Consider the following 25,255-nt stretch of genomic DNA (forward strand, 5'->3'; position numbering starts at 1 on the left):
GGGAAGGCTGTTTTCACCCTCCCCAGGCTCCTAAAAAGCCTCTGAAGCCTGGGGAGAATGAAAAATGGGCTTTCCCCACTCCCCCCGGAGGCCCTCTGGAGGTCAGAAACAGCCTGTTTCCTGTCCTCTGGTGGGCCCAGAAGACCTGAAAATCACCTGGCCAGTGCACATATGCGTGCTGGAGCTGAGTTCGCGTGCCCACCAATATGGCTCCACGTGCCACCTGTGGTACGCGTGCCACAGGTTCGCCATCACGGCCATAGACTCTTTTATCGGTAGATGCCATAATAATATTACACACACACACACGTTCACAAACACTGAAGAAGCTTCTTGGACGAGAAGGAGAAACTTCTTCAAAGAAAAACCGGAAAGTCCAGTTGCCTCTTGAAAAAGCACCTTTGGGACAACCATGACATGGAGGATGGAGAATCTGGAGGTTGAGAAGCATACTAACTGTACTTAAGTTGATGTTCCTACAAAAAAACCTTAATGAGATCAAGTTACGTTTTTGCCCTGGGTCTGCTCATTTTTCTTCTCACGGTCCCACCAGTTTTTTAAGTTTTTCTGGGGGGTTTCCTGGGGCACCCGAGCCTGAAGGCCAAAACAGCTTTTGCTTACAGAAAATTGCCCCCCCCACCTCCACCTTCAAACAAGATTGACTTTGTTAACTTGCTTGCCACTCAACTGCTCAACCCACCTTCCCTGCTGTAACTGTAGACCGCCACTGTTGACCTTTCCATTAGATTTTCATCGTGGTGCCAACTCACAGCCATTCTCCCCATGCCAAAATAGGGCTCCAGTTTCAAGGACGGCATTTTCTCGGGATCCATATAATTTAATAACGTCAGGTTGTAAGATGTTCTCTCTTTCAGGACGGTGGAGTCAGTCTTCGGGACCGGGGAAGGGTTTTGATCTTGCAAAACAGCTTCCAACTCGGTAATGTTACTAGCGTCATCTTGATTCCCGTCCCCGAAGGGTAAATCCTGCATTCCTGTTGTCTCGGCCAAATCCTGCTCTTGCAAAGCCAGCAAAGTTTCTCTCTGCAAGTAGTCATTAAGCCTGCTTAAGGCATTACAAGCCAGGGATATTTCAGGATTTGAATAGTTGATGTCGTAGCCTTCCGTGGGCCAAGGGACTGTAAATAACCTTGTGTTCAAATATTTGTAAGTGCACCCTGGGTTCCCGATTAATATGCGAGATACGGGGGTAACAAAATCCCTCCCTTTGATCCTCACGAGATCTTGGAAGAAACAAACATGCTTCCGTAAAGCGAAAAAGGCCTTTTGGACTTCTTCGTGAAGGTCTTGAGGGATCTTCTCCGAGTTCTTGAGGATAAGTTTGGAATATTTAGTCTTCCACTAAAAAGAAAAGGAAAAAAATAAATCATTCTGATCACTTATTTGATGCTTATGATGGAGGGAATGTTATATTATAAATATTTCAACTGAATTACCCATCTGATCCTTTGTCTATGAAGATTCTCAGTCATCCAGGTCATGGTTGTCCCAAAAGTATTTTTTATTGTCAAGAAACAACTGGACTTTCCTTGTTTTTCCTTGAAGACATTTCGCTTCTCATCCAAGAAGCTTCTTCAGTTCAACTTCTTCAGAACTGAAGAAGATTCTTGGATGAGAAGTGAAAGGTCTTCAAGGAAAAACAAAAAAAGAATCCTGTTCCCTTTTGATAAAGTACCTTCGAGACATCTGATCATTTGGAAACTGCTCAAGTGCCCTCTGAAAACCCATGGATCCGTTAGAGACCCTGGACAAACTGATCTACTAGGGCTTCCTCAGGGCAGAGAGGGATCATAGTGTGAAAGTCCATAGCAATCGGAGAGGGATCTGTCCATGACAAGGTGCCAAACTCAGTGGTCCCCTCCCCAAAATTTTCAGACTGTCAGAGTATATTCATGAACTGGAATAGGGCATAGCAACAGGTCAGCCAATGAGGGCTGTTTGGTAACTGAAACATAGTATTTGTTGTATGTTGATTTCACTGCTGGTCCAAAGTTTTAACGGCACTGGAAAAAGGTGACATATAATTGGTTTCACACTTAACGACGGTTGCAGAATTCCCAGGGTCACATGATCAAAATTCAGAGGGTTGGCAACTGGCTCACATTTGGCGACCTTCTGACAAGCAAAGTCAATGGGGAGACCAGATTCACTGAACCAGGTTACTAATTTAATACTTACAGTGATTCACTTAACAACCGGGGCAAGAAAGGTCATAAAATGGGGCAAAACACACTTAACTGCAACAAATTACAGGCTCAGTTGTGGTCATGTTGAAGGCTGCCTATCTGGTGACTGAAAGAAACATTACTTTATAATAAGAGATAAAAGTGTACTACTTTTGGACTTGTGAAGTTAAGCATCCTATTAATACATCTTAAACACTGCCTGCCTGGTTTCAGTGCTTTGAAAGAATTTTTTTAGAAAAGAAGAAAAGAAAAGAGGAAATGGAAACACATTTCTAACACATCATCTTAAAATACCAATCAGGGCTTCTTTCATTCTCTAGCCAGGCATCCTGCTTTGTCCTACATAAGGAAAACATTAAGAGATCAGAAGACAAAGAAACGTTGAAAGGAAAAAGAGAAAAAGAAAGGAAGAAAGAAAGAAAGAAGGAGGGAGGGAGGGAGAAAAAGAAAGAAAAAGGAAGGAAGAGAAAGGAAGGAAGGCAGAAAGAAAGAAAGAAAGAAAGAAAGAAAGAAAGAAAGAAAGAAAGAAAGAAAGAAAGAGGAAGGAAGGAAGGAAGGAAGGAAGAGAAAGGAAGGAAGAGAAAGGAAGGAAGAAAGACAGACGGAAGGAAGGAAGGAAGGAAGGAAGGAAGGAAGGAAGGAAAAGAAAGAAAGAGAAAGGAAGGAAGACAGACAGACAGAAAGAGAAAGGAAGGGAGGGAGGGAGGAAGGAAGGAAGGAAGGAAGAGAAAGGAAGGAAGAGAAAGGAAGGAAGAAAGACAGACGGAAGGAAGGAAGGAAGGAAGGAAGGAAGGAAAAGAAAGAAAGAGAAAGGAAGGAAGACAGACAGACAGAAAGAGAAAGGAAGGGAGGGAGGGAGGAAGGAAGGAAGGAAGGAAGGAAAGAAATAAAGAGGAAGGAAGGAAGAGAAAGGAAGGAAGAAAGACAGACAGACAGAGAAAGGGAGGGAGGGAGGGAGGGAGGGAGGGAGGGAGGGAGGGAGGAAGGAAGGAAGGAAGGAAGGAAGGAAGGAAGGAAGGAAGGAAGGAAGGAAGGACATCATCAGGTGCATACGGGACATTTTTATTGACTGAAGGAACAAAAATTACGTCACTTCTGCTGTTATCTGTGACAGCTAATATTAAAGGTCATCCCCTTTTTTTCACACAGATCATAAATGGATCTTCCCCTCACCCACCCAAAAAAAAGCACATAAAAGTTTTCAGGCTTAATTTTTTTAACATTATGCCAGAACAAAATCTAACACTCCCGGAGCAACCCAAGGTCAGACGATATATTTTTAGCCGTCTAGAAATCATACTACCACCTTCTCTGTTTTTGTTTTCTTCAAGTCAAGATGACCTTGTCATTCAAGTGACAACAGGAGCCACAAACTCTGCCAAGCCAACTTTGGGCAAACAAGGGTGGCGCCCCAGTTCTCTATGGGGAGATAATAAGATTTGGATCAAGAAATTGAAGACATTTCTAAATGGCAGACTTCCCGATTTGGAGGTCCAACTTGATGACCTCTACCTACATGGAGACCAAGTCCTAAAAAGATCCTTAAGTAAGAACGGCTGCTGCATCTGTTCAAACTAAGAAAGTCTCTTTTTTAAAGTCTTTTGTTTGGCATCTTCCAACTTAACCTAAATGGAGGAGAGGCCATCTTGGAAAATACCATCCCATAATATTATGCTGTTGTATGTTTTATTGGTAAGGAGTGGCACGGTGGCCTAGAGGTGGAGCTCTCGTCTCACAATCAGGAGGCTGTGAGTTCTATCCTAGGTAGAGACAGGTATTTCTCTCTCAGGGCACAATGAGAATATATCTGCTGAATATAACTCCACATTGGCGATAGGAAAGGCATCCGGCCAATAAATACTCAGCTCCATTCAGTTGCCCAGACTCCACCCCGCAAGGGATTACAGGGTCATTAAAAATGACCCAAAAAAATGTTTTATTGGTATTGAACAGCGTGGTGACCGAGACGTGAAGACACTCGCTGTCAAGTGAAGAGAAAATATCTGCTATCAACGCGCAAAGAGAAAATATCTGCTGTGAACTCCATGTAGGGGTCAGGAAGGGCATCCGGCCAGTAAATGCTCAGCTCTGTTCAGTCACCCCAACTCCACCCGTAATCAAGGAATTACAAGGGCATAAAAAGAAAAAAAAACCTTTAACTTTATTATATTCTTCCATTTTTAATGTCTTGCTTGGATGCTATACTAAGCACTTTTAGCCATTCCTGTAAAAGGTAAATGTTTCTTTGTCCAGTTGTGTCTGATTCTAGGAGGTTAGTGCTCATTTCCATTTCTTCTGGCCTCCATTTCTTAGCAAGAGTGCAGAGAAGAGCAACAAAGATGATTAGGGGACTGGAGGCTAAAACATATGAAGAACAGTTGCTGGAACTGGGTATGTCTGGTTTGATGAAAGGAGAACTAGGGGAGACATGATAGCAGGGTTCCAATATCTCAGGGGTTGCCACAAAGAAGAGGGAGTCAAGCTATTCTCCAAAGTCCCTGAGGGCAGGACAAGAAGCAATGGGTGGAAACCCATTAAGGAGAGAAGCAACTTAGAACTAAGGAGAAATTTCCCAACAGTTAGAACAATTAATCAGTGGAATAACTTGTCTCCAGAAGTTGTGAATGCTCCAACATTGGAAGTTTTTAAGATGTTGGACAACCATTTGTCTGAAGTGGTGTAGGGTTTCCTGCCTAAGCAGGGGGTTGGACTAGAAGACCTCCAAGGTCCCTTCCAACTCTGTTATTCTATTCTATTTATTGTCCGAAGACATTTTCCATGGTCATGTGGCCAGCATGACTATACACCAAGGTGCACAGAATGCTTCCCACCAAAGTGGTGCCTATTTATCTACTTGCCATTTGCCTGCTTTCGAACTGCCCAGTGGACAGTAGACTCCTAACCTGATACCTTCTAGATAACTTAAGAGAGTAACTCTCCAAATACTCAACAAACTCAACATTTTTAAGAATGCCAAATTGGTGGAAATTCTCCATAATTTTAGATTGGGGTCTTTTTAATCCTATTTCAATAGACCTGAGATGTTTTTTTTTAGGTAAAACATAATGTCTAAATCTGAATTACATAACTTTTCTCAACATATGTTAAGTGATAAATTTTCAACTGCTGTAAAAAAGAATAACCCTCTTCCATCAATCTTTAGAAAGAAAAAGGCAAAAAACCCTGCTCTTTTCTTCCTGTAACAGTGGGGGGTGGGGAGAAGGTGGGGCCCATTAAAAATGCATCTTTCGACCACATGTCAACATAAGAAAAGTTGACATGGCTATAATGTAGGAACTCCTGCCGTAGCTGTTCAAACTGAGAAAAAGGTTCATTTTTATGTCTTTCATTCAGTATGTTCCTACTTAATTGGATAGAACTTACCCACGTTTTCCCATGTGTTTCATATTTGTCCAAACTGTTGAAGAAAAAGTTTGCACACTTTTTTCCATTTCTTCAATAACTCCTCCTTTTTTTCTACCAGTATGGATTTATGTCTATTCATATTCTTCTCTGGCCCAGGTTTCTTATCTTACTAGGACGGAGACATTTATCCAGATCTAGTCAAACTCTTCTGAATCACGTCCCTTTCTCTTCAAACTCACCTTCGTAATTGAGACATCCCATATACCCGCTACTGCATTCGCAGAGGAGACACCAAGAAAGGTGAAGACCACAAGCTTCAGGTGTGGGCAACCACCTTAAGTTTATTTACTTTGCCAATGAAGAGAAAATGAAACAAAGGCCTTCTTAAACCATGCATTAAAACCAGATCACCTTTCATTGTTCTCCTTTAATCCACTTGGAGATATTTGTTTAACCAGTTTTAAGTTGGGAAGTTTCCTCTTGTTCTCTCCCTAAGTAGGGAGCTGAAGAACAAGATGTAAAAGGAAAGAAAAGACAAACAAATGCATTGTTAAGGTTTCTCAAAATATGTTACGCTGATCTTTTGAATATTACCAGTTGATAGAAGCCAGCGTCTTTTGGCGTCAAATATGGAAGGCAGCTCTCACCAAGTTCATTCAGAAGTTTTCGTTTCTACAAAGACAAGAACAATTATATGAAGGTGAGTAAGATTCAAAACCTCTATTAAAAGCTCTCCAGATTTTTTTTTACAAACATTATGTAAACAGAGCAAACCTGTAGACCATTCAACATGTGAATAGTGAAAAGAGCAAATGTACAATACAAGTAAAAGATTCCACCTCCCCAATATCACATAATTTGAGAGTAAATAGAAGTAGTGTGATTTCAACCCGATAAAGTGATATCAGAGATCAAACCAACAGTGAAAATATGAGTCAGGCATAAAAAGCCTCCAAAAAGTCAAGAAAGCAGCAACTATTGGATGAGTTTATTGGCCAGAGAGGGAGAGGGAGAGAGAGAGAAAGAGGAGAGAGAGAGAGAGAGAGAGGAAGAGGGAAAGGGAGGAAGGAAGGAGGGAGGGAGGGAGGGAGGGGGATAAAGAGATGGGGAAGGGAAGGGAAAGGGGTGGAGGGGTAGGGTGAGGAGAGGAGAGGAGAGGAGAGGAGAGGAGAGGAGAGGAGAGGAGAGGAAAGGAAAGGAAAGGAAAGGAAAGGAAAGGGAGGAAAGGAAAGGAAGGAAAGGAAAGGAAAAGGTGAAAAGGAAAGGAAAGGAAAGGATGGAAAGGAAAGGAAAAGAAAAGGTAGAAAGGAAAGGAAAAGGAAAGGAAAGGAAAGGAAAGGAAAGGAAAGGAAAGGAAAGGAAAGGAAAGGAAAGGAAAGGAAAGGAAAGTTCAGAAGGAGCAATGTTTATGTATGTACAATAAAAGAATATTGAGCTAGTAGAGTGAGGATATTTCTCAAGTGCGGGGTAGCACTATATCCTGACAATTTCTTTGTCAAATGTTAAGCTCTTGGCATTAAAATGCACTCTGGAGTGGAAGTAATACCGGCTCACATGTGATTGTCAGATCTGACTAAGCGGGTGCTCTCAGGCTTGATGTGCAGACAAACGCACACACAGCTGGGGTAGTCTAACACACAGCTCTTCTCATATGCAGGGAGCTGTCACACATGTGTCAAATACATCAAGCCACTTGCAGATTCCACCAAAATAAAATGGAAAACAAAAGGGGTGGGGGCAGTCTTGGGGAGAGAGTGCCTGTTTCACCAACCGGTTGGTTGATAACGTGTTTATGCGCCTGCAATGCGCCTGGATATACACCATGCTTGCAAAATCTCAACGGATCAAGAGCTTTCAGAAACAGAAATTAATTCCCCGACAAAAATAAGCGCCGTGCAGATTTTAAAATGCACGTTTAATGGGGGTAAAGAATGGCCTTGTCCAAATTTAAAAAAAAAATACTTTCAAATAACCAGGGTTGCATCTGCTCGTCTCACTTTTTCCCCAGTTTTTTTCTCGCTGGGTGCATTTTTTATATATCTAAAAAATACTCTCCATGCGGAAAATAAAAATAGAAAAGTGAATTGCTTGCGAGATTGTCTGGTGGGGTATTGCTGTGCTTGAAGTCAATGTTGACACCTTCAGGCATTCTTCGAAGGGTGTGCAGGAAATGAAAAATAAGTTTTGTTTTAAACACGGAACAAAACAGTCCCAGTCAAAACTCAGAAAGGATGCAAGGGTTCCGTGTTCCAATGAGCCAAAAGTTTTGCGTTCTGATCCCTAGGAAATGCTGTGATAAGAAAGAAATAGAAGGACGGAGTTGGAAGGGACCTTGAAGGTCTTCTAATCCCAACCGCCTTCTCAGGCACAAAACCCTATCCTATGTCGGACAAAGGGTTGCCCAACCTCTTCTTCAAAACTTCCAGTGTTGGAGCATCCACAACTTCAATCAAAAGAAGAGAGTCCAGTGTTGGGGTTGGTTCGGTGGTGAAATTTAAATTTTCTTTACTACTGGTTCTGTGGGCGTGGCTTGGTGGGCGTCGTGTGGTTTAGTGGGCATGGCAGGGGAAGGATACTGCAAAATCTCCATTCCCTCCCCACTCCTGGGGGAAGGATATTGCAAAATTTCCATTCCCACCCCACTCTGGGACTTGCCAGAGGTGGTATTTGCTGGTTCTCTAAACTACTCAAAATTTCCGCTACCGGTTCTCCAGAACCTGTCAGAACTCGCTGGTTTTCACCCTTGTGTAGCACTGATAATGTTACCTAGCTGGGCAATGAAATGTCTGCAAGAAAACAGCCAAGCTCAGAGTTCTAAGGACCACAGAAATGTAAGTCTATTGCCACAATATTCAAACTACATTTTCTAGAACTCCAGAATTCCACTGTAAACAACTTTTTTAGTCTTTATTGGATTCTCAAAATGTTTTATGATTAGCCACGACTCATAGTTCTCCAAACTGCTCAAAATGTAATTTATTTATTTATTTATTTATCAAGCATATATAAGATAACAGGTAAAAGTATAAACGTAATTTGAATACATGAAAAGAGTAAGTAAAAAGGAGTTTTAGGACAGGGACGGTAGGCACACTGGTAAACTTATGCACACCCCTTACAGACCTCTTAGGAATGGGGTGAGGTCAACAGTAGACAGTTTAAGGTTAAAGTTTTGGGGGGGGGTTGGGATTAAACTACAGAGACAGGTAGTGTATTCCAGGCATTGACCACTCTGTTACTGAAGTCATATTTTCTGCAATCGAGTTTGGAGCGGTTTACCTTAAGTTTGTATCTATTATTTGCGCGTGTATTGTTGTGGTTGAAGCTGAAGTAGTCATTGACAGGAAGGACATTGTGGCAGATAATTTTATGTACTATGCTTAGGTCAGACTGAAGTTGGAATAGTTCTAAATTATCTAAGCCCAAATTTGGAGTCTGGTGGCATAAGGTATTTTATTGGGGTTAGAGGAATGGAGGACTCTTCTAGTAAAATATCTCTGAACTCTCTCAATTGTATTTATGTCTGATATGCAGCGCAGGTTCCAGACAGATGAGCTGTATTCGAGAATTGGTCTAGCAAATGTTCTGTATGCGCTAGTTAGTAGTACAACATTACCAGAGAAGAAGCTACGCAAGATTAGATTAACAACTCTTAATGCCTTTTTGGCAATGTTGTTACAGTGGGCTCAGGCACTTAGATCTTTAGAAATGAGTACTCCAAGGTCCTTGACAGAGTGAGCGTCATCTACAAAGTCATGTAGGGTCATCTACAAGCTCATGTACAAGGTCATCAATTTCCACTACCGCTTCTCCAGAACCTGTCAGAACCTGTTGGATTTCACCCCGGGCTGGTTCCCCTACAAATGCACTCAACTTACACTCCTAATATTAGCCTAACAAATGAAAATATGTGTGAATCATTATGTGTTGATTTACAGACAACAAGAAATCAGTCTAGCGTCAGGATTTTGCTTTTCCCAGGAGGGTTTTATGCTTTATGTTCAAAACAAAACAAAAAACATCTATTTATTTCACTCGAGAGCTAGAAATCCTCCTGGCACCCAAGTGTTTCCTTTTCTTCCCTCTTCCTCCTAATTGTCAAGATTATACAACACAGATGTTGCGTATCGCCCTGTCTGCTTGCCAGCATCCGAAATGGATGATTACCCTTTCACCTGTGTCAACAGAAACTTAATTGAAAGCCAAATTTCAGGTTTTGTAAGGTTTCCCCCAAAGGGAACAGTGCGGTAGCCCATTTAGCTGCTCAAAAGCACTTATGACAAAATAATGTGAAAAATTTATTCTTTGGGCAAAAAGACCGAAATTGTTTTCTTCTCAAATGCCGACAAAGCACGGTGATGGGGAAAATTCAGGAAGCTGTTTTAGAGCATAAATAGGCCATCCGATTCAACATTCATGTAGTGTTGTGACTCAGGCCCAACACTATGGACCCCAAAGAACGCAGCTCTTTGCTGATGGATATTACTACCAACCTGCCTTCCATTGAGGACCTGTATACTGCACGAGTCAAAAAGAGGGCTGTGAAAATATTTACAGACCCCTCACATCCTGGACATAAATTGTTTCAACTCCTACCCTCAAAATGACGCTATAGAGCACTGCACACCAGAACAACTAGACACAAGCAGTTTTTTCTCAAACGCCATCACTCTATTAAACAAATAATTCCCTCAACACTGTCAAACTATTCACTAAGTCTGCACTACTATTAATCTTCTCATCGTTCCTATCACCCATTTCTTCCCATGTATGACTATAACTTTGTTGCTTGTATCCTTACGATTTATATTGATATTGTTTTCTAGTATGATTCGATTGCTTATTTGTACCCTATGACTATCATTAAGTGTTGTACCTTATGATTCTTGACGAATGTATCTTGTCTTTTTATGTACACTGAGAGCATATGCACCAAAGACAAATTCCTTGTGTGTCCAATCACACTTGGCCAATAAAGAATTCTATTCTATTCTATTCTATTCTATTCTATTCTATTCTATTCTATTCTATTCTATTCTATTCTATTCTATTCTATTCTATTCTATTCTATTCTATATATTCTACTACTAAGGGTTGATAATGAACGTTATATACAAATCACACTTTTCCAGAGTCCTTGATTCAATTAAAAGTTACGCTTCATCAGGACTGGGAAACTTTTAATGGTCCAAAGCTTGAATGGGTATGGTGATATCGCAAGGTGGAAGGAATCAATCAATCAATCAATCGTGCATATGAGGACAACTTAAGATTTCCATGTTTTCCTGGAGCTGAAAGTTCTTTGTGCACTCACACATCCAGAAGTGTTATGCCTATTTTAGCACTTCCTCTATAGTCCTCATGCATTTCCCACCTCAAAATTACAGAAACTCTTGACCTCAATTTTAGCAAGCATGGCCAGGAGTCTTTCTGGAAACTAGAAAAAGGGAGCAGACTTTTTTTAAAAAAAATATGTAACTGCACAACCGTACTTTAGAATTGCGTCTGCAATCAAAAATGCAATGTCAAATTTGCAGTAACATCTAGTACGTCCCATGCCATAACTGTCATGCACATCCCCAATTGCCAGTGATACAAAAAGGTGTGGCAGAAGCAAATTTGCACTGAGACTGCACGAAAGAAATCATCAATTAGTCAAATGACTAATAAGCGACTCAAGCAATACAGTCATACCGACAGAAGAGAATATTTTGAGCTCGGGATTGAAGTGTGGGATGCTTCGCGCTTCTTGAACTTGGCTGTTTCCTTGTAGATGTTTCATTACCAAACTAAGTAACATCATCCGACTGATGTTGTCTAGCTTGGTAATGAAACATCTGCACGAAAACAGGCAAGCTGAGAGAGCACCAAGGACCTCACAACGTAGTAATAGTTTCTGGAAAAGTGGGGGGGAGCATGTTTCTTTTGTCTATTTGCCCCACTGGAGAAGGATCAAGGAGACCCATTCCATCACACTTTCTAAGAGTAATTCCACAGACCATCTGTGGCTTGCAAGAGTACCTAACATACAGTTTATTTTCAGATTAACAGATGGATCATGGTCACAACACTAACATGTTGGGCATCCAACATTTAAGAGCTGCGGTGGCGCAGTGGTTAGAGTGCAGTACTGCAGGCTACTTCTGCTGACTGCCGGCTGCCTGCAATTTGGCAGTTTGAATCTCACCAGGCTCAAGGTTGACTCAGCCTTCCATCCTTCTGAGGTGGGTAAAATGAGGAGCCAGATAGTTGGGGGCAAGAGGCTGACTCTGTAAACCGTTTAGAGAGGGCTGTAAAAGCACTGTGAAGCGGTATATAAGTCTAAGTGCTACTGCTAGTCCGTCCGTCCTTCCTTCCTTCCTTCCTTCCTTCCTTCCTTCCTTCCTTCCTTCCTTCCTTCCTTCCTTCCTTCCTTCCTTCCTTCTTTCCTTCCTTGTTAGTGCAATGGTAAGAATGCTATATTGCAAGCTAGCTCTGCCCACTGCCAGGAGTTTGATCCTGACTAGCTCAAAAGTTGACTCAGGCTTCCATCCTTCCGATGTCAATAAAATGAGGACCCAGATTGTTGGGGGCAAGAGGCTGACTCTGTAAACCGCTTAGAGAGGTCTGTAAAAGCACTGTGAAGCAGTATATAAGTCTAAGTGCTACTGCTAGTCCGTCCTTCCTTCCTTCCTTCCTTCCTTCCTTCCTTCCTTCCTTCCTTCCTTCCTTCCTTCCTTCCTTCCTTGTTAGCGCAATAGTAAGAATGCTATATTGCAAGCTAGCTCTGCCCACTGCCAGGAGTTTGAGCCTGACTAGCTCAAAAGTTGACTCAGGCTTCCATCCTTCTGATGTCAATAAAATGAGGACCCAGATTGTTGGGGGCAAGAGGCTGACTCTGTAAACCGTTTAGAGAGGTCTGTAAAAACACTGTGAAGCAGTATATAAGTCCAAGTGCTATTGCCAGTCCTTCCTTCCTTCCTTCCTTCCTTCCTTCCTTCCTTCCTTCCTTCCTTCCTTCCTTCCTTGTGCAATGGTAAGAATGCCATATTGCAAGCTGGCTCTGCCCACTGCCAGTAGTTCGATCCTGACCGGCTCAAAAGTTGACTCAGCCTTCCATCCTTCTGAGGTGGGTAAAATGAATACCCAGATCATTGGGGGCAAGAGGCTGACTCTGTAAACCGCTTAGAGAGGGCTGTAAAGGCACTGTGAAGCGGTATATAAATCTAAGTGTTATTGCTACTGCAATCCTTTCCTGCTTGTCTGCAATTTTTTTTGCAAAGCAACCCACAGGTGTACCGCTGACAAACGACATTCCCCCACGGTTGATTTAAAAGGGTGAAGTTGTCTCAAGAATTCAATGAATACAAAGAAAATAGCAGTTTCCCAGCAAACCCTGTGCTCCCTTTTTATTTATCTTCACACCAAAGAAGTTCCCAGGGGGATAATAAGCTTCACAACTCTGCGGCGATGTCTGCTTTTTGGCACGATTGCAGATTACTAGAATGAACTTCAAATGTAATTTTGTCAGGCTGGGATTGATCCTGTTGCCTCGTGTATACTTTGGGCCTTCCTGGCTGATCCTCTCAGTTCTGTAACTATTGAAATATACTTGCGCTGGCTTGTCTGATAGAAAGTCAATCAGGCTAATAACATGAAAACTATTCTACATATTGAAATTCATCCAAGCTTGCAGGCTGAATCCATTACTGATTAACTTTCCCCGCATTGGTCTATAAATACCACTCTACCCGCTAACTCGTTCGGAGTGCAAACTTCTCAAGAAGCTAGAGGGGAAGGGAAATTTCTGTACAGGTAGTCCTCGACGTACGACCACAATTGAGCCCAGAATTGAGGTTGCTGAGTGAGACATTTGTTAAGCAAGTTTTGCTCCATTTTACGGCTTTTCTTTGCCACACTTGTTCAGGGAATCTCCGAAGTTGTTGTTAAATGAGTCACAGGGTCGTTAAGTGAATCCGGGTTCCCCCGTTGACTTTGTATGTCAGAAGGTCACAAAAGAGGATCACTTGATCCCGGGACGCTGCAACCGTCGTATATATGAACCAGCTGTCAAGCATCCGAATGTTAAGTCACGTGACCATGAGGTCGTAAGTGTGAAAAATGGTCCTAAATCACTTTTTTCAGTGCCGTTGTAACTCCCGGCAGTCACTAACTGTTGTAACCAAGGACTACCTGCAATGAGCAGAAGGCTGGATTCAAAAGCCCCCATATAACTCTACGAACCTGTGGTTCTACAATTTTAAGGGCTTTGAGTTCTCTTTGTTCTCTTCTCATACCCTTACCAAGAAAGATACTTATTACATATAGCTATGATGGTGAACCTATGGCACGCGTGCCAGAGGTAGCGCACAGACCCCTCTCTGTGGGCACACACGCCGTCACCAGCTGGTCTTTGTGGGAGCCAGAGCACCGAAAAACTGCCAAAAAACTGCCAAAAAACAGCTTGTTTTTCAGGCGGTTTCTGGGCCTTTTTCGGGCTGTTTTCAGGCTGTTTTGGGGCCATTTTCAGGCCATTTTTGGCCAGAAAAACAGTCTGAAAATGACCCGGAAAACAGCCTGAAAATGGCTCAAAAAAAAAAAAAAAACCTCTGGAAAATGGCCTGAAAACAGCCTGAAAAATGGCCTGAAAACAGCCCCAAAAACAGCCAAAAACAGCTGAAAAACAAGCATGCATGCACCAGCCAGCTGGTTTCCAGAGCTCCAGCTCATGTACATGCATGTGCATTCCGGTTTGGGCACTCGGTGCCAAAAAGGTTCGCCATCACTGACATATAAGTGTCAAAGTGGTGTGAAAGTAACGGGATTATTTTCAGCGTGAAAACATCTTCTGGTGTTTCGTAGGTCACCAACCTTACAAAACTCAATTGCATTCATAACGATCAGATGCTTCGTTTTGACCATCCTGTTTCCCCCGTTGCAATTCTGACTCTGGATGCTCGAACCTTCATCCAAATGGAAAGTCAGCTGCATTCGTGATGGATCATCCCCAAATATTTGCCGACTCCAATAATACGTTGCTATGTCTGGCACAGGGGTGACGATGTTCAACCTCTGGAGTTAAAACTCTGAACTTTTGGCAGCTGTCGCTTGCGTTGATCTTGAATTCAAACGGAAAAACGAAACAAATCTTTAAGAACGAACGGCGCCAAAGTTCACTCCGATTCCATAAAGAAAAATTTCCCTAAATTCTTTACAGTTTTTTTTTAAAACCTTCATCTTCATCCCAGGGGGCCATTTTTGCAAAGTCGCCTTTGAGGATTGTTCTGAAGATGCTCGGTGGTCTAAGAATAGGTGCTAAGTGCTGTTGCTTCTGTCCACACCGTTGGCTAAAGAGAAGATCAATAAGCAGCCGGAGCATTAAATCCCACATATACTGGCTGTCAGGCCCATTACATAGTGCTTGAACATCTTCATAGTTACAAAATGGCTGCCTCCTGCCAAGTTTTTCACCTCTCGCCAGCGTGAGGCCCAATGTGAAATCGCCCCAAGTTATCTCATCCATCGTGAATGAGATCAAGGAATGCCTAACTTCATTGGGATAACTACATAGAATGTATTTTTTTTTTCCAGAAGAGAGAAAAAAGAACATGCATTAACCCTTCCTTACTTTATTGGGTAAAGACTCTGTGACTGCGAATCAACACTCTAATGCAGTGTTTCTCAACCTTGGAAGCTTGAAGATGGGGGGACTTCAACTCCCAGAATCCCCCAGCCAGCGCTGCTGGCTGGGGGATTCTGGGAGTTGAAGTCCACCCATCTTCAAGCTACCAAGGTTGAGAAACACTGCCCTAATGGTTCGCTATGAGAATATGTTTTAGGTTCTGTTTACATCTAACTTTCTAATCCAGATGCTGCAACTGAATTTCTTGGAAATCTGGAACTGGGAACAAAGAAGCTCAACAATGTCTTCCTTCCTTCCTTCCTTCCTTCCTTCCTTCCTTCCTTCCTTCCTTCCTTCCTTCCTTCCTTCCTTCCTTCCCTAATCCTTCCTTCCTTTCTTTCTTTCTTTCTTTCTTTTTCTTTCTTTCTCTTCTTTCTTATAAATGAGGCTTGTCAATGTATTCATTTTAACAAAGGTATGAACTGACACACATTCTCTGATGGAAAAATATGATTATATAGAATAGAATTCTTTATTGGCCAAGTGTGATTGGATACACAAGGAATTTGGCTTTGGTGCATATACATAAAAAGAAAAGATACGTTCATCAAGAATCATAAGGTACAACACTTAATGATAGTCACAGGGTACAAATAAGCACTCTAACCACTGTGCCACCACAGCTCTTAGAAAGATCTATCCCTTTTCTAGGACGCCTGGATGGTTCACCAAGAGGGATACAACCAGCCGAACGATGCTTTGTTTCCGTGTATGTGGGAATGGGAAGTCAACGCTTTTAAAACTGCTGCAACTTTAATTATTGACCAGATGCTAAGAAGGAATTAATTAATTCAGCGACGCTTCTGAACTTTGGAAGTGGAGCAAAGTTAAATACCGTTCCAAGATTGTAAGAGGACACAGATTGCTACTGTGCTTCTTTGTATCTGGTAAATATTATTTCGAAGGCCAACCTGAACCATCCAGGAGCTATCCAACATTGAAGTAGACCTCAACAATTTTTAACTTGGGATCAGTGGGAAACCACATCATTTATTTCCAGGCCATTCCAGGTCAATCTATTGGAACACCTGGATGACCTGGTAATTTATGAAGACCAAGAGATATACTGAATTGTTTTATTGAGAAGGTCACAATGGCCGTAGCAAGCAAGGCCACGAAGCAGTGTAGTTCAGTAGTTACAGAGTTGGGCTGAAACCATGAAGACCAATACTGAAGTCCAATACCAACCACAGAAGCTCATAGGATGATTCACTTTTCCTTCTCCATGTAACTCCCAAGGAAATAAAAGTAAAAGAAGAATAACAGATTAAAAAAAGTAGAACCAGGAGCATCCACAGCTGCGGGTTAAAAAAATTAAGGAGGGTGTGATTGCACAATCAAAGCCTTACCCCTCCTTTCTTATTTGCATCACACACTTTAGGGTGAACTTGTAAAAGAAAATGTTGATTAAATTCTTATGGTTCAACTACAGTTCAACAACACTTTTCGTTCTGGCATGCTGCATCCTCAAAGATGCTCTGGATGAGTGGAGCACCATATAGACTTGCTTGCCATAGTCTTCACGGAACCGATACTCAACACACACATTAAAAACAACGGGGTTAATAGCAATAGCATTAGAATATTTAGACCTTCGGAGTGTTTTACAGCCCTCTCTAAGTGGTTTACAGAGTCACATCTTGCCCCCAAACAATCTGGGTCCTTATTTTACCCACCTCGGAAGGATGGAAGGCTGAGTCAACCTTAAGCCGACCAGAATCAAACTCCAGGCAGTGGGCAGAGTTTGCCTGCAATACTGCATTCTAGCCACTGTGTCACCATGGCAGGGAGGGAGGGAGGGAGGGAGGGAGGGCAATAGCACTTAGACTTATATACCACTCCATAGTGCTTTTCAGCCCTCTCTAAGTGGTTTTACAGCCCTCTTCAAGTGTTTACAATATTTCCCTCAACAATCTAGGTCCTCATTTTACTAACCTCGGAAGGATAGAAGGCTGAGTCAACCTTGAGCTGGTCAGTATCGAACTCCGGTTAGTGGGCAGAGTTAGCCTACAATACTGCATTTTAACCATTGTGCATGCTATCTTGATATTTATTTCTTTATGCAAACACCAATCCTGCACACTGTTTAGGTCAGGTTGTTCTTTCACACTCCTTTGGTGCAGGGGAGAGGGTTTATTGACATAAAAAAGCTGGTCAGGCTCCATAAAACAATACATGGAGTTACTTCAGAGTGGTTGCTTTATTGTTGTTTGCCGGTAGACAGAATCTTGCCAGACTAAGACAATAACTAGATCTGCAATATCTGCAGCTATATCTGCGATAACTATAGCTATACTCTGTGAATTTCTAGGGAGGGTCTGACCCTGCCCTGTCCTACTGCCTAGCAGACATTCCAGGTTCTGCTGCCTCTTCCCCCCTCCAGGAAGCAGCCCCTCCCTCCTGGGAATCCAGACTACATTCCGCCACAACTTTACAGATTTCTCACACATATTTTCTGTGTATCATCCTCATCGTCACCTGTTGAGATGGGTGACCGTACAAACGGATTGCCTAAAATAAACATGAATGAAACCGCAAGGAAACCAGAACATCTTTGGTGAAAAGAGATCCTTCAGGACAGAGCGGAAAACTCAGAAACTGCAGAATATAGAATAAATTGCAGTGCAAAGGAAGACAAGGCATTTGCGCATATACGCATACCTGCCCCTTTGGCCATCTCATTATGAACTAAGTGCCAGAACATCACATTCCACTCAAGCAAATTTCCTTGAAATAAATTCTCATCAAATTAAATAAGAACCAGTAAAGGGGGGGGGGGGGAGGAGAAAAAAGCAGAATTCTCTGTGTGACTCTTAACTGTTAAAGTCGGAACATACTTCCGTAATACAGTCTGCCTATCAAGTCCTTCTCCAGTTTTAAGTTTCAATATCAAGTCTATGTAAGATCTAAACTATCAGTAAAATGCAAAGGAGGGAGGGAATTTCTTCATGATTTAAATAACAGGGCTTATTATTTATTTATTTATTGATTGATTGATTGATTGGTTCGATTTATATGTTTTAGAACCTTAAAAGTTTTTTATGTGTGTTAAACGACTTGTAGAGTCTACTTTTTTTTCCTCCTCTTTTATTTTCTCTTCTTTCCACCCAAGTTGAAAAATTAACTCCACTTGGACATCTTCCCCATCCTTTTACACAAAAAACCCCAAACTTTGTTTGCGTTAAGACTTTGTTTAAAACTCCAGGAAGAGGTTAATGTACACCCACTCGAAACATGACGGAGCGGAAAATAACGGTGTCATACAGGCCTTCGGTTCCGACCCACTTCATTTTATTTACAGAATGCACAATCTGTCACGTACACAAACATCGGTGAAAAAATGTGAGGTGGTATTAAGTGCCCCTGTTAGTGAGCAATTCTGCTAATTATTATACCAAATAAGCAGAGTTAACAGCCCAGAGCTGTGAGAGGAACATGTTTTGGGGCATTAAATGACTTCCTTGGATGGAGATGAATATATTACACTATGCCCTTATCCCTGACACCTTAAAGAACTGGAGTCTTGTGAAGGAGGTTGAAAGAATTCGCTTGATAAAGCAAAGTTTTAATGCCACCTAGTGACGTGCTAAGAAACTTCAACCTTTACACCAAAAAGGCCACTTTAGATGGAGCGTACAATCAAGGATGGAACCACAAACCATTGACACTGTCATGCACACAACATGGAGAAAGATGGACTGAAACACGAGACTTGGGTTTTCAAGATGGTAGGAATATTCAGGATAGCTTTGCCCAGCACAATCTAGCTCAGAAGTCTAGATCATAGAAGACACGCGAACTAGGAAATACTAGATATTGAAGTCAATGTATCGAGATATCAACCATATATGTGGTTGTTCTTGTTGTTGTTGTTAGTTGTGAAGTCATGTCCGACCCATCGTGACCCCATGGACGTTCCTCCAGGCATTCCTGTCCTCGACCATCCTCTGGAGTCCATTTAATCTCACACCGACTGCTTCAGTGACTGCATCCAGCTACCTCGTTCTCTGCCGTCCCATTCTTCTTTTGCCCTCAGTGGTTCCCAGCATTAGGCTCTTCTCCAGTGAGTCCTTCCTTCTCATTAGGTGGCCAAAGTATTTGAGTTCCATCTTCAGGATCTGGCCTTCTAAAGAGCAGTCAGGGTTGATCTCCTCTAGGACTGAGGGAATTATCCCGAATTTCACAAGAGATAAACAAGAAACCTTCTAAGTTACAGACTCCAGAGGTTATCAACTCCAACCAACATGGCCAAGGTCCAAGGCCCATGCTAAGCTACAGTCCAAAACTACAAATTAACCATGACATGCAAGAATGGACAATCAATGGAGTTCCACCTATGACTCAAGTCTCATAATGAGCTGTGCTCCATAGTCTGTAGTACTAAATTAAGATTTAACTTCAATTATTACATCTACACCCCAAGTTGCTCTGAGATAGAACCACAAGCTGGCAGATGTAGATCAGATGATGAGAGAGACTGAACAGAGAAACATGGCTTTGTCTGTTTATGTCTCTAAAAACATCATGCATGAGAAATTAACCCAACATTTAGATAATAGACTGTTCAAAACATAATGATGGCTTAGATTAGAGAGCTGAAATTACTATTGGAAAAGCCAGTATGTTTCCCCAGTTCAAAAAAGTCAGCATTTATTATAAACATCAAACAGACAACCAAATTCTAGAATAGATTTTGTATAGATAAAATCATATATCCTATGATTTTTCTCTTTTATTGACAAAACACATTAAACAATAAAAATGTCATTTTGTTTCAGTATTAACAAACATTTACTTGTTCAACATGTGAGGACATTAAATTCAATCAGGTTTATTGCACGAGAGCCAGCATTACACTTTTAAAAGTAACAATAAAATACCTATTCACATTTCACGTTTCTTTGGTATCCGTTTTCTATAAATCATCATTCCCACATGGTTTATAGAACTCATTTCCCCATCTTTTATTCTCTGTTCAGATTAACTATAAAAATAGCTTTTTATGATGCATTTCCGATACATATTGTGCTTTCCAATATTCTGAAAAAGCATTTTCGGGTAATATTGACAATACGGTCAGACTGAAACTAATTTATTAATATTACCAAAAATGCTTTAACGGGCATCGTATTAATTTTGGTACAAAAATGTCAAGGAGACAATATTCCCCATTAAAACTATCCCATCCCAAAACTTCTTTGAATAGTAATAACTGCAATAGCACTTATATACCGCTTCACAGTGCTTTTTAGCCCTCTCTAAGCAGTTTACAGAGTCAGCCTCTTGCCCCCAACAATCTGGGTCCTCATTTTACCCACCTCGGAAGGATGGAAGGCTGAGTCAACCTTGAGCCGGTCGGGATCGAACTCCTGGCAGTCGGCAGAGTTAGCCTATGCCACCAGGGCTCTTATAATTTGCCAATTCAAATATCCAGAAAAAGCACCGATTCCATATTAGACTTCTGAGAACTGTACTCTTCAAAGTTTACCTATTGAACCTTTACCTTTACCTATTTATAATTAAAATGCGCAGTATAAATACCCATGTATTTGAGTCTACTGTATATCCAGTTGTAGATTGATGGAATTGAATTTATTTATTTATTTTTATTTTTGAATTTGTATACCGCCCTTCTCCCTGAGGACTCAGGGCGGTGAACAGCCAAGTAAAAACATCAAATACAAATATTAAAATACAGTTAAAATATACATATATAAATTTGGCCCCATTAATTAAAAACAATAAACAAAACACTTAAAAAGAATAACATGGTTTTGATTACTGAACTATCTGTCTCAATCTTTAAGCGCCCCTTAACACCAAACGGGTTTCTTTTAGTGAGCCGTTCCTTCTTCTAACACCTACTAGTTATTCTAGGAAGAAAATCTCAACAAAACACACACACACACACAAAACTCCAAACCAACTGCGCTGCATCTGAACGCTGTTCAACTTAACAACAAGCACCCCAACTCCTGCCAAGAACTTGCTCAGGGTGTAAATATTTAGTGTTAATACTGTCCTTCACTCAGTGCTCACATTGTCTGATCAAGCATCTCTTCTCTAGTCTCTTAGATGCACCAGAGGAACAAACACATTTTTTCCAGTCGCACAAAAATTCTAGCTTTCTCTCTTAAGTTCTTTTGAAGTTCCATAATTGATGAAAGGGCTCTGTGCGTAAGGCCAGTCCCGTTCCTTGCAACACCGTAACTGCAGATTGCAGGAAAGTGTCCAACAAGTCTTGCTGATGAAAGAAAAGGTAATGGTTCTACTACGATGAGGTACCGTGCTACAGAAATGTCCATCTTTAGCAAAGTTGACACGGATTCATTTCAAATGTGGAGGTAGTGGTTTTCCTTCCTGCCAAGAAGTTCAGAGTACTTAAACAATTGTGAGGTTGTAGCCATCCTGAGTAGTTTTACTACAACTGTCAGAATCCTTGTTGCTTTATAACATGTCTGGAGATCTCCAGAGTCTGAACTTAAGATTTCTGGGGCTAAAATCTGAGAGGAGGAGGAGGAGGAGGAGGAGGAGGAGGAGGAGGAGGAGGAGGAGGAGGAGGAGGAGGAGGAGGAGGAGGACGACGACAACGGGGAGGAGATCCCTTCAGTCATTCCCAATTCTTGGTGATTCCACAGGCCAGGTCTTTCCACATCTTCTGATCTTGTACTACCTCTAAAGAAAGATGTTATGGTGGAGAAACTGATTTAAAATCCAATTTTAATCATACTCTTAATTAAATCAGCATATGAACCTCTGAAAATCTTGGATCATCATTATTTCCACACCAAATAATGGTCTATTAGATTAGAAGAACTTTCTTTCTCTAAGGGAACATCTTTCTCTTAAACCATCTCGGACAATACAGAAGCGCTGTTAAATTAGTCAAAATGTCCATCAGGTCCACCGCTCCGCCATTCCCATAAAGACCAACCTAACGGTTTCAGAAAACGCACAAGTAAAATGTAGACTGTAGATCGGGGGGCATCCCACCCTTGGCAACTTTAAGTAACTGCGGACTTCAACTCTCAGAATTCTCCAGCCAGATGTGTTGGCTGGGGAATTCTGGGAATTGAAGTCCACAGGTCTTAAAGTTGCCATGGTTGGACACCCCTGATGTAGACATTTCCAACTATTAGCTGCAATAAATTCCATTTAATCCCCGTTATTAATATTCACTGCAAGATGCCTTCACCTTCGTAGCTTTGCTAATCCTTTGTCCGAGCCAAAAAAGAAAAAGCCATTAGCCAAAGCCTTCAGTTGGCTGAAGTGTTACTTCGCAGGCTGAACAATGAGTGTATCCTTGGCAGCTCTCTTGAAACTGCTGTGAACGAGCAGCGTCCTTCTGTGCTTTTCAAATGGCTACGTCTTGAAAGGAGATGTTTTATTAGTCATCTCCCACCCATCCCCGTGTAAGATTTCCTACACCTCCCTACTCATCATCACGGACATCCCTCATTGAGCACTAACCCTTCGTCTCCAACCTGGCAATGCTAAACATAAATTACATTTTGTGGTAGCCCAAAGGTGACAGAGAGAGGAGAGAACGATAAACAAGGAATAAACGCAAGGGCCAGTTGGGTGAGACCACGATTATAGTCCTATTAATCTTGCGTGTAGTCACTGGGCTGCAAAGAATTACTCCGTCCAGCCTATGTTATACACGGCAGATGATAAAGGTAGGTTAGGAAAGATCCATCTCCTGCTTGTTTTGCATTTCAGCGTCTAAAAGGACCATCCCTGGACATTTTGGAGCGTGATATTCTCCCCGCGTCCCTCACTGAAATTAAGAGATGCCAAAATATATCTCAGGCCATAATCTGTCTTGAAACATGGTGGCAGAATTGTTGTTCATTCGCTAAAAGATGACCAACTCCTCACGACCACATGGACCATAGAATGCCAGCCAGGGGTGGGTTTCACTTACTTTTACCACTGGTTTGCCCCGTGCGCGCACACTCGCTTTGCGCACGCCATCCGTGCATGTGCCTGGCCTTCCATGCATGGGCTTTGCTCACTCACACATCTTCCGCGCATGCACCCGGCGTCAAAAACATGCCTAGATAAGACAGGTTAGAGCCGGAGCAGGTGGGCCGGTTCACCCGAACCGGTCTGAACCGGCTGAATACCACCTCTGATGCCAACTGCCCCTCTCTTCCACCATCTCCCGAAGTTTCCTCAAATTCATGTTCATTGCATCAATGACACTATCTAACCATCTGATCCTCTGCTGTCCCCTTCTCCCTTTGTTCCTTCATATGTTTTAGTCTCCAGTCCCCTAATCATCTTTGTTACTCCTCTCTGTGCTCTTTCTCATGTCAGAGCATCTTTTTTGTATCATGGCAACCGAAACAGGAGCGTAAACTTGTCTCCACATCTGTGATATACAAACGCCATCAAAACTAGACGTCATTATGGAAACGGTAGCCCAGGATGTTGTTGATCACAGACAACCGGTTCACTGAAACAGCCCAAGATTTCCCCTAGTAGCCAGCCAAATACTTTTGGGAAGTTCACACCTATCCTGTGATGACAACACCATTTGATGAACCTCAAACGGCAGATAACGAAAGCGGGAAGGTAACTATCTCGCAACACCCTCAATTTTCTTTCGGTGCCTTGAAGGCCCATTACGGAGAAGACGTTCTGCTGAGTATCTGTGTAAAGAAACACCTGTCACACAATCCAGGATGCAAATTTAATTATTTCAAGTTAAAATATTCCATCTCGTCTCAAGGTCCTTCAAAAAAAAAAGAAAGGAAGGAAGGAAGAAATTGCACCGGTAAACAAGCACTACAATGCAATCAGGTGTCAGCGATGTATTTGATCTCTCGAAAAAATATGTCACAAATCACTAGCAGAAAGTGGGTCGGCAGAGACAACAAAGAGGAAATCTGTCAGTGGACCAGGTCGCTCGCACGAGTTTGCCTATTAGCACACCAGATCTTTCTGCTCCTGTCTCTTGACGTCCTTTTGGAAAAAAAAAGAAACCAACAGCCTGACAGTGTGTTGTTAGCTTTGCGTTTGATGTGATTTTGCTACAGTAAGCAGAAATCAGGAGGGAGGAAAAAGCACTGAAGAGAACAACTGGTAGACAAACTCTAAGAAAGGCTGAGACACACCAAGAAAATGGCAGAGATGACATCAAATGCCTCTTTCCTTGCTTACGGCAAGCTACTGTTTACAATACCGTTCCTTTTTTTTTTAAAGTGTCTTTTTTTTTAAGCTCAAGATGCAGAAGGCGATGCAAAATAAGGTGACTTTTTCTCTCGCTGTTGTGGAAAAAAGGTGCTAAAATTTCCCTGGTTTTTTAAATTATTTTTTTAGTTGATCCAAAACACCTTTTTGGATGATGTGTTGCAAAGAAAGACACCCATTTTCAATTCCCCTATCCTGTTCTTCGTCTACAGAGGCTAAGACAGAAATTAAAGGAAGTACGTACAAGGACGTACAAGAGAATGGACAAAGATGTAGTCTGGAGCAGAGAACATATTCCCCAGATCAGTGGTGGGAGTCAAATAATTTAACAACCGGTTCTCTGCCCTAATGACTAGCTGGGTAGGCGTGGCTCGGTGGTCATGTGACCATGTGGGCATGGTCAATTCAACGTCACTTAGGTTGATGGACGCTTCGCCTGAGCTGTTACAATGTAATAAGGGTTAACCAGAGAGGCAGTTTCTGTAAGCAGGGCAATAAAGATTAGGCTAGAAATAACACCAGAATGTTTCCTTCCTGCCTTCCTTACAGGATTAGCCCTGTAAAGTGGAAAAAAACAAAGTAAGATTTTTTCCCAACAACCAGTTCTCCAAACTGCTTATAAAGTTAACAACCAGTTTGCCCGAATAGGTGCGAATTGGCTGAATCCCACCATTGCATGCAAAAGAAGAGATGGAATTAATTTTAACGTTGGGATTGAGGTCACATTTTTTCCCTAGGATATTGCTGGGTTTGGTTATAGTGTGTTGTGGAAAACCAGCTGTTGTGGCTTATTAAACTGAACTCTAATGGGTCCTATTATCTGC

The 25,255-nt window shown here is 41.9% G+C and overlaps 1 protein-coding gene across 5 annotated transcripts in view; it reads right to left on the reverse strand.

Moving 5' to 3' along the window:
- FTO (FTO alpha-ketoglutarate dependent dioxygenase) overlaps window positions 1-25,255 on the reverse strand; it is a 173,600-nt gene that overhangs the window by 133,058 nt on the left and 15,287 nt on the right. For all 5 annotated transcript variants that reach the window (XM_087876958.1, XM_087876960.1, XM_087876959.1 and 2 more), the window contains exons 2-3: window positions 6,167-6,244; window positions 701-1,361 (exon numbers count right to left, since the gene is read on the reverse strand). In XM_087876958.1, coding sequence (XP_087733084.1) covers window positions 701-1,361; window positions 6,167-6,244 — 739 coding nt within the window. The remainder of the gene's footprint in view (window positions 1-700; window positions 1,362-6,166; window positions 6,245-25,255) is intronic.

This window comes from Pantherophis guttatus, chromosome 11 (assembly GCF_059756535.1).
Source record: "Pantherophis guttatus breed Tessera chromosome 11, ASM5975653v1, whole genome shotgun sequence".
In the NCBI taxonomy this organism is placed as follows: domain Eukaryota; kingdom Metazoa; phylum Chordata; class Lepidosauria; order Squamata; family Colubridae; genus Pantherophis; species Pantherophis guttatus.